This window comes from Phodopus roborovskii, unplaced genomic scaffold (assembly GCF_943737965.1).
Source record: "Phodopus roborovskii unplaced genomic scaffold, PHOROB, whole genome shotgun sequence".
NCBI classification, from domain to species: Eukaryota; Metazoa; Chordata; class Mammalia; order Rodentia; family Cricetidae; genus Phodopus; species Phodopus roborovskii.
Window position 1 is genome coordinate 9239850 of NW_026126599.1, and position 14044 is coordinate 9253893.

At 41.8% G+C, this 14044-nt stretch overlaps 1 protein-coding gene across 1 annotated transcript in view; it reads right to left on the reverse strand.

Annotated features, from left to right (window-relative positions):
• Nucleotides 1-9534: 9534 nt before the first annotated feature.
• Nucleotides 9535-14044, reverse strand: part of Tex26 (testis expressed 26) — a 33105-nt gene continuing 28595 nt past the window's right edge. The window contains exon 7 of the mRNA XM_051205414.1: nucleotides 9535-9629. Within this exon, the coding sequence (XP_051061371.1) occupies nucleotides 9535-9629 (95 nt within the window). The remainder of the gene's footprint in view (nucleotides 9630-14044) is intronic.

Consider the following 14044-nt stretch of genomic DNA (forward strand, 5'->3'; position numbering starts at 1 on the left):
AAAGTTGTGATAATGATGTTGAAGCTCAGTTCTTCACAGCTGAAGGGTTCTCACTGGGTGGAGAAGGGCTCCGTTTCCTTTAAGGGGCTGCCCACTGGGAGTCTGACCATGCTCCAGTAACTATATGTGCAACACAAACTGGACTTGATGTTTTCTTTGTTCTTTTCTTTTTCTTTTTTTTGGGGGGGTTGGCAGGGGATGCAAGGGTGGGAGGAACAGGAAGTGTGATGGGGTACATTGTATGGAATTCCCAAATAATTAATAAAAACATTATGCTGGGGAAAACTGGCAGTATGTCACTATAAATAATAACTATATTAATCATATATTATTCACCTATCTGGCATTTGTTTTTTATTACCAAGTAATATATAAGTAAGTCTTTTCCCTGGAAAGGTTAGCTTTCAGGTTATTTATTCAATAAGTCAGTTTCTATGCAGCTTTTTATTGGCACCTTTATTAAATATCAAGTTCTCACATATATATATACATATATATAATTTATATTATATTATACTAACATATATACATATAATTTATATTATACTAACATATATACATATAATTTATATTATACTAACATATATACATATAATTTATGTCTTTTTCTACACAATTTCTTGTTCCATTAGCCTCATCTCTCCTTGCACCATTAAGACAATTTTAAATGACTCTTAATACATTTTAGTATTTATGAGGGAGACGCTGTTCATTTTACTCACCCACAAGTCCTCTGACCTTTCAAGACACATACTCTTTTCAAATGAGTTTTAAACTTTTTCCCTTCAAATTATGTGCACATGCATGGAGCACCTGTGCAATGCCTATCATTGGGGTGTGTTGGAATGTTGAGGTCCATTAGGAAGCCTGGCTTGTCTACACTTCCTAAGATGGCAGTGGCCGTTCATTTCCTCAATGCCAGATTTGTGAATCTGAGTGAGTTTCAGGAAGCTTCCTTGGGTAGGCTCCGTACATTTCCAGAGAAATATCATTCATTTTATGGGCTTATACATTTATGTATCTGTAGTGAACACTAAATAAAAAGTGAAAAACATAAAAATCACTTCACAGTGAATTATTGAACAACAGACTCTTCCCATCAACCCAGGAAACAAACAAACAAACAAACAGGCAAAAAAGCAAATCCAGGGAGGCTGTGCTGCAACAGGCTCACCTGCAGTTTGGCTTCCTGAGTCTAGAGGAATCTCAGAGGGACACCCAATGGTCATTTCGATTCCAAAGTTTGCTGAGAATGTAAAATAAAAGGCCCTCTATCAACCCTGTCGCGGTTCCTGCTTGGATAACTCCAGAGCTGGGAACAGTATCCCTTCCATGCTTCCAGGAACAACAGAAATCAGGGACAAGTGTCACATTCACAGCTGTCATTTTTTTGTCACTCAGGAAGCTTAATTCCCTTCCCAGGGCAAGCCGAGCTGAGGAGACACGGCAGATGCCTGTGGGGAAAGGGAGATGCTTGCTTGCTGACCTAGGACAGGGCCTGCAGACTCTGGAAAGAGCCCAGCCAAAGAACGGTTGTGGGCGTCACCCCAAAACTGAGTTGTTTTCCCACTTCAGAATATTGAGATTATGTGATGGTTTGAGTAAAAATGGCACTATTGGGAGGTGTGACCATTTTAGAGCAGGTGTGCAGGTGTGCCTTTGTTAGAGGAAGCGTATTACTGTTAGTGGGCTTGGAGGTTACAGATGCTCAAGCCAGGCCCAGAGTCTCTCTCCTTCCTCTCTCCCTCCTTCCCTCCCCCCTCCCCTTACTGCCTGCTGATTCAGATGTAGGACTCTCAGCTACTTCTCCAGCACCATGTCTGCCTGCATGCTGCTATGTAAAAAACCTCTGTATTGCAAAGTATGCTTTACTCTACCACAAAGATACTTGCCCAACCATGTTCACTGCTGCTCTCTCATCATAAGAGTCAAGAACTGGAAACAATCTAGGTGTCCCTCAACAAAAGAATGGATAAATAAAATGTACATTTACACAATGGAATATTATTCAGCTGTTAAAAAAGGCATCATGAAATTTGTGAGTAAATAGATGGAACTAGGGAAAAAAAACTCTTCTTGAGTGAGGTATCCCAGACCCAGAAAGACAAATATGATCTGTATTTGTTTATATGTGTGTATTAGTTCTTAAGTCAATGATAATCAAGCTACAATCCATAGAAAAAATGAAAGCAGGCATAGAGCAAGGGACTGGACAGAGTGACAGGCAGATCTCACTGGGAAAGGGAAATAGAATAGATATTTATGAATAGATGTGGTAGAGTGTGAAATGGGAAGATTAATCAAAGAGAAGAGGGAGGGCATTTAAAGGGTAGTATGGAAACCTGATACAGTAGAACACTCCTAAAATAATACATATTATGGAGGAACTTTACGTAAAATTGTCAAATATTGGGGGAGACAGCCCCAACTGGCCATCTCTTCTCACTAAATGCAGCTTCCAGTACAGGATTATGTTACATCTAATTGGGTTTTTGGCCCAAGAGGCCCAATGGGAATCCCCAAACAACCCAAACTGTTGTCAAGACTATAGGTTGCTCTCCAGAAACTGACAGCAGGGTCCCACTTCTGAAGACGACACGTACACAACTCATTGAACATGGAAACGTCGAACTGGTGTCCACATAGAGACTTCATCCCCACATTCCAGTGACTTTTTTTTTTTTTTTTACAATGTACTCTGCACACTATCCAAAGAGATAATGCCACTTGTAAATACCAAGCCAGTCACAAACCCTTTATCTACAATGATGTCCTGCTTGCAAGATATGCAAGTGCAATTGTGCGCAAAGCATGTAGGAGTAACTAACCAATAATTCATCAGACTTACAGCCCACGCCACAAGATGGGAACCACACCCAACATTGCTTGGGTGATCAAGAGCCTGAGATTAGATAGCCCAGAGATGTAAGGTAAAACCAAATAATACTGATCTAAAAAAGAAAAGAAAATTCAAAATATAGCGATAAAATGACTACTGATATTCTGCTATACTCATAGATCAGTGTCTTGTTCAACCATCAGCAGAGGAGTTTCCTCCTCAGCAGATGGGAACAGATGCAAAGAGACCCGTAGCCAGACATTACACAGAGCATGAGACACCTTGGCACACTCATTTCTAAATGGGATGTCTCAATGGCTCTATTATGTCCTCCCCCATCAGAGCTCAGGGAACCCTAGGGTAGAGGAGGCAGAAAGAATGTAAGAGTCAGAAGGGATGGAGGACACCAGGCAAACATGGCCTCTAAATCAACATGAGCAAAGCCGATAATGAACTCACAGAGACTGAAACAGAAAGCACGGGGCCGCACGGGGCCGTTAGTTTGTCTGGTCCACCTTTGATGTGACAGTTTTAGTTTTATCTTATTGCATTTTATTTTGTTAAGTTAAAAAAGTGAATGAATGAATGAATGAATGAATGAAAACATAGACACTAGGGTAAAGGTTAACAATAGAACTGACATTTATTCTGGTTACAAATAACTGCCATTATTGGATTTCAATCTGTTGTGTTTTGGGGGGGTGTTATTGTATCTCATTTTCTATGTTTTGTTGTTGTATTGGGTTTTGGGGTTGTTTTAGGAAAAAGAACTAAAAGTTGGGTGGATGATGAGAAGAGGATCTGGAGGACTATGGGGGGAGAATATAATCAAATAAATCTAATTTGTAAAATTGTTTTAAATAGTTAAAAAAAGAATTTGAAGAAGATCAAGGGAGGAGGGGTATTTGGGAAAAAATTGAGGATGGAGAATGAAATGAGAAATGATATAATTATATTATAATCTAAAAAACATGAATAATTAAAATTCATTTTGCATGATTTGTTTAAAAAGACTAAGAAAAAAAACTCTGCAAGCCAATCACTCCTTAAAGAATACCTGCTGCTAGGCAAGTGCACCAGAGTGCTCCCATCTGAAAATGTGTGCTCCCCTTCCTTTGTGCACTGAGGGAGTGCTCCCATCTGAAAGTGTGTGCTCCTCCTTTGTTGAAATCCTTACCCCAGGTGCTGGTGTTAGGAGTTGAGGCCTTCGGGAGGGGTGGCAGTGGTTACAAATGGCTTTACTGTCTTTATGAAATAGGCACCAGGGATCAAGGAACATTTTCGCCACACAACAAGGTGTCACGGGTGAGTTAGAAGCCAAGGCCTCACCCAGTCGGAGCCAGCTAGTACCCCATCTTATATTCCTCAGGTTGTTTACAAGGCTCAGTGTACGGGGCGGTTGGTTATAGCAGTCTCCACAGCCCAAGACACATAACAACAGCAAACATCCACTCAGCCTAACTTCTGATGCTAACCCATACCAACATAACAGCTCTTAAGCACAAAAACTATCCCAGTCACTACCATCCTACACTACAAAAACTGGCTGCGTGTAAAAGTCTGCAGCATTTTTTTTCTTCTGACAAGGGAGACTGTGAACACTGGCGAGGGGTTCTGGTGGTTGCCGTGGCCTCAGGAGCCAGGTTCTGGATATTCTTTGCAGCCCGTGTTTCCAGAGCTAGAGGGGCAGTGCCACATGCAGCTGAATGTCACAGTACTGAAAAAGACAGTCTGCACACATCAGTCAAGTCGGGCCCCAAAATGCTGACACTTTTTCCCGAGGGGAGAGAAACTGGCATTTTATTTTAATTTTTTATTTTTACTCAAAGAATTCTATCAGCAGGTGTTTGGCAAACCAGCCTGGTTCCCTGCATCACCTCGCTGTCAGGGACAAGAAATGGTGGTCACTGGAAAAGCGTCTCCTTAAATTAGTAATCAGCAGAGCCTAAGAAAGATGGGAGTTGGGGCCATGGGGTTGTAATTGCTCAGCACCTTTTTGACCACTTCAAATGCCACAGACTCCCAGGAAAAACTGGCCTTCTCCCGGAGTCTCTCTTGACTTCTTGATACCTCATTTGGGAACCCTGTCTTTAACTGTGCTTTGGCACAGTCTAATGATGTGTGCTGGAGAGGATGAAGCCTTCTTGGGTTTTCCCCTTACTCAAGACTTGAAATTGTTCTTGTCTGCTGAGCCAAAGGGAAGGCAAGAAGGTTTATCCCTGGGCTGGAAAGATGGTTGAGCAGTTAAGCATACTGGCTGCTCTTCCAGAGGTCCCAAGTTCAATTCCCAGCAACCACATGGTGGCTCACAACCATCTTTAATGGGATCTAATGCCCTCTTCTGGCATGCAGGTAAGCATGTAAACAGAACACTGTATACACAATAAATATGTAAATCTTTTAAAAAGGATTTTCCCAGGAAAAGAGAATGACTTCATGGACCCATAAGATAAGTTGTTCTGCCATTAAATGACACATCTAATCATCCAGGATAAATGCCACCATCCCCCGACCTCTGAGTTAGAAAGGAAGGTGTCCTACAGGGAAGGCTGGGGGTGGGGAAGCCCTTTCCTGTCTCTGTCTTTTCCCCTGAAAGGGGTAACAAGGATGCCTGGAGTTCAACTTCCTAAACTGAAGTTTTGCAAAACCAGAAAGCATTGGCACAGCAGTAAGGCTCCTTCCCAAGATATAAAGAAGGACTTGTGTGGGGGCTTGAGCCTCCTCTGGTTTAGTGTTACGGGGCTGCACAGGAAGCTGCACTGACCCCTTTTCCTGAAGACTCGGGCATTCAGGTCACCAGGCATCTGTTCTCTGAAGGCTCATTAGAAGGTTTGGGTGTGCACACATCTTGTCATGTGGGGGCATGGGACTTTAGGTAAGAAAACTATGTAGTTTGAGGGCACAACTCTTTCCCTGTGTGAAAGAGCCAGGCTGTGGGTGTGACTGGAAACAAGAATAGGACACAGACACAAAGTAGCCCACAGAGACAGACAAATAGGCACAGTGATGGGGGGCATGCTTCTGTATATATGTTTCTCTTATTGGTTGATGAATAAAACACTGATTAGTCAGTAGCCAGGCAGGAAGCGTAGGTGGGGCCAGGAGACCTGGAGAAGACTGGGGAGAGGAGGATAGAGGGAGGCCTCGAAGAAATGCCATGCTGCCCAAGGAGTAACATGCTGGATTATGGGTAAGCCACAGCCTCCTGGCAATGCATAGATTAATAGAAATGGGTTAGTAATTAAGACAGAGCTAGTCAATTAGAAGCCTGAGCCTTCAGCCAAACATTTTATATTTAATATAAGTCTTTGTGTGTTTATTTGGGGCAAAGCAGCTGTGGGATCAGGAGGGATAGAAACCGCTTTCTTCAGCACAGTTATTCCAATTTGACTGCTAATGTTTTAAATTTCTTTCTATTTTACATGTTTGATTGTTTGCTTGCATGTGTGTATGTGCACCACATGAGTGCAATGCTGAAGGAGGCCAGAGAGGGAGCTTGGGTCCCTAGAACTGGAGTTGCAGGTGACCGTGATCTGCCCTATGGTGCTGGGAACCTCTTCAACAGTGGCCAGCGCTATTAAACACTGAGCCAACTCTTCGGCCCCAGATGTTAAATTTTTAATGAATTTTTTATTAAAATGCTGACATTTCCCATGAAAACACAGACAACATACAATACCAAATGTATTTCAGTAGAGCTGGAACTCACAGAAAGACAATAAAATATATCAGTTGAGATGAAGAACTCCTTTGATGGCTGAACAGTAGATGTGACCATCAGATAAGAAAAGAACCTGTGACATTGGCAGACACCCAATGAATGCCACACCAGCCGGAGTCAGCTGAACTGGAGTATAAAGAGCAAAAACCAACCAGGGAAAAACACTCCAGAATCGTGTAACAGCATCAAATGAAACATAAATGGAACGGAGTAGAAGACATGTTTGAAGGCACAGTGGCCGGGAACTTTCCAAAGTTAATGATCTCAATCATTGGTTTAGGAAGCTCAGAGAATAGCATGAAGGATACATACGAAGCCTGGCCAAAGAGAGGAAACATTTTATAGCATATTCAAATTATTGAAAACAAAAGATGGAAATTTAGAAGGGCAACAAGAGAAAAATAGCAGCATGGAGGAACCAAGAATTCCAGAACATTCTGTTTTGGACATACAGCAACAATAGAACACTCAGTGGCTGAAAGAATAAAACCTGTTGGAAAAGAATTCTGTAGGTGGGGAAGTTACCTTCATGAACAAAGGAGAAATGGCATTTTTAGACAAACACAAAGTGAGAGAGGAAAGTTTGAAGCCTTTGGTGATGGGGACCTCAATAACTAACCTTAAGCCCACTCCATCTTCTGACTTAGTTAATACCACCACAGGAAGGTTCTACCAGGAGGAAAAGCTATGGGAATGGTAGGTACAGAATCTCCTAAAAGAGGAACATGATGCCAAATGTATTCAGATCTACAATCAGAAAGGAAGAGGGCTAGAAGGATAAATTTAAGTACCATAAATACCTAACTTTGCTTAAATCATCTGTCTTAAATTCACAGAAACATGTATTTACACTCCATGTAAAAATAAAATAAATATAACATTAGCAAAAGGCCAAGGATTGGGGAATTGGGTACATACAGGTAAAGGACCTGTAGAAGATACTTTGGGACAAAGTTTTGGTGTAAAATCTGTTTAATTCAAGACTTACACTGGAAAAACTGGGACAACCAATAACCTGATAAGCAACAATAAAATGATAGTAAAAGTGAAGATGATATAATAATAAATGAACATAGGTCAACCTAAAGAAATGTACAGAAAGGGGAAAAAGGGAAGCATTAAAATCAAAATATAAACTGGACATGGTTGGCACATGCCTTTAATCCCAGCATGACAGAGGCAGAGGCAGATGGGTCTGTGAATTCAAGGCCAGCCTGATCTACATACAGGTTGTCCTTGAACAAGTAAGGATTTGGAGTATTGCCCCTAGAGAAATACAAGAGATGTTTTCTCTCTAAATGAGTGTAAATCAGAACATGGAGCTCATGGCACATAGAAATAAGGGGTGCAGGGAGCAGTGATAGTTCTGTGTAATGGACCAAATGGGTAAATGATTGACAATATATAAAATGCCCATTAATTTTAAGCAGAGAAATAAATCTCCAATAAAAACATTCTGAACTATCTCAGAATTTAAACCGGAGGGGGTGGGATTAGAGGCAAAAACCAAAATGGAAAAATAAAATGAATTTTTTTCCCTTAGTAAACAAGGAAAGAGGTTAAGTAGCTAAAGGTACTGGGACTATAGGGATTATATGATTTATATATACATTTGCAACAAAAAGTTGCATGCTCAAAAGGCAGAGAAAATTAGAAAAAAAATGAGGAGCAAAAATGGCAAACAGCAATAATGGTACAGAAAACCTAAGATCAAACAGATGATGTGTCACTGTCATCATGGGGCTGACACACAGCTGACCACATTAAAAGGCAAAATCCAGGCAAAAGCCTCTCTAGACAGGAGCTGAAAGCAAGCTACAAATGAGGGTTGGAGAGAGGGCTTAGTGGTTAGAGCACTGAATACTTTTGCAGAGGACCGAGGTTCCCAGGAAGCACCTGTAACTCCAGTCCCAGGAGATCCAGTGCCCTTTTCTGATCTCTGAGGCTACCAAGCATGCGCATGGTCATATTCATATATGCAGACAAATTTACAAAGGGGGAGGGAGGGGAAACAGACTCAAAGTTAAGGCAGGAGAGTGTGTGGCAGGGGCATGCACTGAGTAGATGCAAAGAAAAAAAGAAACAGATGAATGCAATGTTAGTAACAATTCAAATGCAATTCAATCTGAAAGCACGAAGAACCAAGTTTTTTAAAAAGGACGATATAATGGGAAAGTTAGTCAGCAGAGGATCTTTGCATAATCCTGCGGTCAAAAATAAAGCAGAGAGGGCTGGAGAGATGGCTCAGCAATTAAGAAGAGCACTGGCTGTTCTTGTAGAGGACCCTGATTCAATCCTCAGCGCCCACAAGGCAGCAGTTACCTGACTCTAGTTCCAGGAGACCAAACGCCCTCTTCTGGCCTTCCAGGGTACTGCATGCATCTGGAACACCTGCAGACAAAACACCCATACGCATAAAAACATTTTTTTTTAAACGCAAAGAAATAAATTCCCCAAAGTGCAAGGATTGGCAAGGCCATTTTTATTGCCTGATTTTTTTTCAGAACTTGACAGTTCAAGAATACAGTTGAGGCAACAATAAGGATTTCAGAACTACATAAATGAAATTTTCTCATATATTCTTGTAAGATGTAATCATATGCTGGATTAACAGCATACAGCGAATCTTTGAAGAATTCCCCAAGGTGGAGATTGGGTTTTTTTTTTTACAACATTCAAAGCAAAAATCAACAATGAAAACATCTTTAAAATACTTGCATTATGAGGGAGTTGAAACTTCTCTGGAGAGCAACTCAAAATTGAAACAAAAAACTATAAAATTAAAAAGAAGAAAACATGTGACATCAAAACCTATGAGACACAGCTAAAGCTATGTCCAGGGGGTAGTTTATAACTTTAATTGGTTTCATTTATAAACAGGACACAGCAAAACATACATAGTCATACCAACACAATATATATTTGGAGCAATTTCACCTATTTGTCCTTGTTTAGTAGAAAACACCCGTTACTCTCAGGGTCTCTTCGTGTGACTTCGTTTTCCTTTCTCATTTGTCCTCTCACTGACGTTGCAATGAGAATGGATGAAGCGATCAAGAATTTGTCTGTCTGTCAATGAAGAAAAGCAGAGGTCTCCAAGTTAAATAGAAAACAGCTAAAACCCCAGGAGGAAGCAAATAGCTGGTAGGAGTATGCTATTCACAAGTTTGATATGAAAGTATAGTGTGCAGGTGCTGGGTATGATGTAGAGAGCACGGTGCCCTAATTGCTCAGAGTGAGTCAGCCCGCTTGCCAGAAAGGGCAGGGGCTTTGGAAATAACAGACCCACAGTTCGGTTCTGAGCAGGCAAGGATTATTTAACCCAACTTTATCCTTTGTCTCTGAATGCAGATTACCATACTTACCACACACTGTGGGAAGGATTAAGCACACTATGTGTGATGTCATATATTAAATTAAGGCGTGATATTAATTAGCAGCCGTATCTGCCTTTATATGGTGCACAATAGTAAACACTGGTGAGGAAAATCAGCGTCTGCCTTGAACCCTTGGTAGAATTCAAGGATGTCTTCTTCCTGGCCAGTGTTGGTAGCCTTGCTGTCCTTGAGTCATAACTGTCTGCCTTTAGGAAGTCCTTCAAGCCAGCCTCCAGCTCCTGTGCTGTGGAATAGAGCCCTGAACACCTGTTAAGTCCCTAGTCTGTAAAACTCTTCATTCCCTTAATTGTCATCCATCGTTCATCCTCTTAGTGTCACAATGCCAGCTGAGGCCAGTAGATCAAGGGTGTGTGTGTGTGTGGGTGTGTGCGTGCGAGTGCGCACGCGTGCTTGTACGCACTCTCGAGCATGCGTGTGTGTTGTAATAGAAAACTAATTTTCTATCAAACATAGATAGCCCACCAAGGACCAATATACCATACATTTCTCCCACCTAATAAAAATTTTACACAAAGGAATTAAAATATCTTATCTCCCCTGCCTGGTAAAACTTTGTTGGTGGGAAAGCCCTGCCATATTCCCAGAACCTGATTTCTGGGAGAGGCTCGCTCATTTTCCCTTCCATTCCTTCATGCCACTTTCCAATCAAAAGTAGACTATAAGGTCAAACCACAGACAGAGAGGAACCACCAAGTTCCCCGTACATTAGAGATGAAAGACAGAGGCCATTTTAGCCTTGGGTGCTTCCTAGCCCACTTTGGGTCACAGCCTACATATTTTTACAAAAGCAAATCCCTTGCCAGGTTACTTTGTTCTTGTGTCTCTTTGTGTGATACCAAGGTTAGTCTTTTTCAACAATGTCTAATTGTAGTTAGTGTTCTCGGTAGTTACATTTGCATTTATTTGTGAGTTGTTCCTACTCTATCCTATCCCTTCTTTGACCCCAGTACTTTTCAACTCAGCTGTGCCTCTCATGGAACAAAATACATTGACCTTACATGCAATGTTTGTCAGTTGAGTTTTGAACACTATTGAGCCATGCTCTTTAGAGTATTTCCATCACCCTGGAAGTCCTTCTAGATGCTTCCCAGTCAATACCGTTGACCCCAAGACTGCCTCTGGTCCCATTTCTTTTACCATGGATGAGATTTGCCTGCTGTGGACCTTCAAATTCAGGGAATCATGCAGAAGCTCATCTTTAATATTTGGATTTTTTTTTTGTTGATGTTCAGTATCTTTTCAGTCTGTACATTTTTTTTAAATGTATCAGGAATGTGCTCCCTACTATTGTTAAGTTGTTAAAATATCACACTTCGTCCATTTTTCCAGGTGATGGAAATGGAGGCTACTCCCAGTTCTGAGATCTTAACAATGCAATTGTTATAGTTTTGTACAAGCCCTTTTAGGCTTGTACCTTCTTTTCTCTCAGGCCAATATCCAGATGTGGACTCTCTAAGTTATGATGTAGGCACATGCTTAACTTTGTAAGATGCTATCAATGCTTTTCCCAGAGTGGTCCCACTATTTGATATTCCCCTGCTGTCACCCAGTCTGTTCCTTTCTCTGCATCTCTGTAGTTCTGAAGTTTATACTAAAGTATAGAAGCAACAAAACACCCTTCGCATAATGAAAACATGCATTATGGGTAAATTAAACAGGGCATTAGAAAGAACAAGATGACCCAGTGTTCATCAAACTTGATGTCAGCCAAGCTGCTCACAGGCCATTGTGCTTTGACTGTGTTTTGTGGTAGCTGATGTTAATTGACAACTTGACCGGATTCATCCATTCCTAGGACAAGTGGGGCATGGCTGAGGATTTGATGGGGTGCTTCATGGATAGGTGAGTAGGGGAGGCTGCCCTCAGTGTGGGTGGTATCTTCCAAAGGATGACTTGGATAAAAAGAAGTCTGAAGAGGAAGCAGCCAGCAGGAGCTGGGAAATGCTTCTTCCTGAGCCCCTGTGTCTGTCTTGCAGTGGGCCATCCTGTGCTGACTTCCTTGTCCTTCCAGCATAGACTCCAAGACTCTCCAGAGAATGTCTGGACTTAATGTGGTTTCCTATTGGGAGTGCTGATTAGGAACATCCTGTATTGGACAGACATTTTGCTCTCTATTATCTCCAGATGGCCATTGTTGGACCAACCAGCCCTTGCCTTATATGGCAATCTAATACATCCCCTTTTATACAAATATTCTGTTTCTGTTGTTCCAATTCATGTCTTCACACTGTTCCCTCTGCTGGAGCAGCCCTGTTACTCCTTGATATGTGAACCACATTGACCTGAGAACCTGTCTCTCATCTGCTGTGGACTTAGGGCTAATAGCACGGCACATAGGCTTCTCCTAGAATCAAAGATTTCTTTAATGGTGGTAAATGTCACTATACCTATGCCTCTGTCTTCCACACTGGACAGTGAGTTCCCTGATAGAATGGATTTGTTTTATCTTTGTATTGTGTTAGCATGATAGACACACAATCAATGAAGTTTGCTGAGTGAGTGAATACGTGCATTGTTTTTTTTTTTTTTAATTATTTTTTATGTTGTTCTGCCTGCACGGATGTCTGTGTACCATGTGCATGCAGTACCTATAGAGAACAGAATAGGATGTCAGATCCCCTAGAATTATAGATGGTTGTGGGCTGCCAGATGAGTGCTGGGAATTTAACCCAGATCCTCCAAGAACAGCCAATGCTCTCAACTACTGAGCCATCTTTCCAGCCACAATCCATGCATTCTGAATTCTGAATTATGGGCTTAAGAGAAACAACTTACAAATTTTATGTTGCTGGAAAAAATAGGGAGTCATAGCTTAAAAAATATGAGAAAACCAGATTTCAGATAATTTTATCACTCAAGTGGGAAGAGAGTAGGCAGATGACAGGGTTTTACCAGCAGATAACATATGCAGGAACTGTCAGCTTCCACGTTGTTGGAATCAAACTCAAGGAGTAAAATAATTCTGAACATAGATTGTCCACTAAAGGACACAGTCCACACTTCTTGAGTTAGAAACAAACTCAATCTGGGTTTAATCATCCTTATTGAAAATGCTCAAAATGTCCCAGATTTTCTTGGATTTGGGAATATGGACATCTACATGGTGAGGTCTCTAGGAGATTAGATCTGAGTCTGAACATCAAGTTTGCTTCTGTTTCCTATATACCTCGTAGACACAGGCCTGGGATAGCAGTGTGCAGCATTTCCCACATGCCTGTGTTGTAACTATGACAGTTGGTGTGAAGCCAGGTGTAGAACGTTTCACCTGTGGTCCCGTGGGTACTCACAGGGTTTCAAGTTTCACAGTAGAGATGTTTGTACCAAGCAGTGGTGACAGAGTTCATGGACACAGAGGCCCACCTCAGTGTCTCACTCCTCCTGCTGGCTCAGCTTTCTCCTCTCTCCTTCTTTAGCCTGCCTGATCATCAGCCCAACTTGGTGAAGGAAGACTAGCCCCTCCCCCCACCATTTCTCTCTGTCTCTCTTTGTCTCTGTCTCTTTGTCTCCCTCCTGTGTCTTTCTCTTTCTATCAACATACCAGTGCCCTGCTCTCTTAGTTCACAAAAGCTTACTACTTAAGATAATCTAATCCCATGACTTAAACTGATCGGATAATAAGTGGGTCTAGGACATCTCAGGTCTCTGTTGTGAAACCCAGCTGAGTCCTGCAGTGAAAGTGCTGCTGGGATGGTCAGAGCTGGCAGTTCTATCCCATCATCCCTGACACTAGATGATGACAGAGATTTGCTGCATAAAAACTTTAAAGGAACCTCCTGCTTGCCAGTGGCCCCCTAAGATCTGCACTGATGGATGAGGGCATTAAAGTAGAGTTGGGACAGAGTGGCTTCTCCAGCAACCCAGGGCATCATGATACAGCTAAAGCTCTGGGCCATGTGCTTTCTGGTGTCTGTCTCTAGTGCTTCCCTGGAGAACCAAGAAGAAACAGAAGCCTAACTTGTCCCAAAGGCACCTGGCTGATTGACTGTGAGCTCTAAGAGAGGTAATACTGACTGAATGGACAGATCTCACTGCCTGAGAAATTCATCTTTCCTGGGAAGAACAGAGGTCAAGTTAACAGCACTTAAC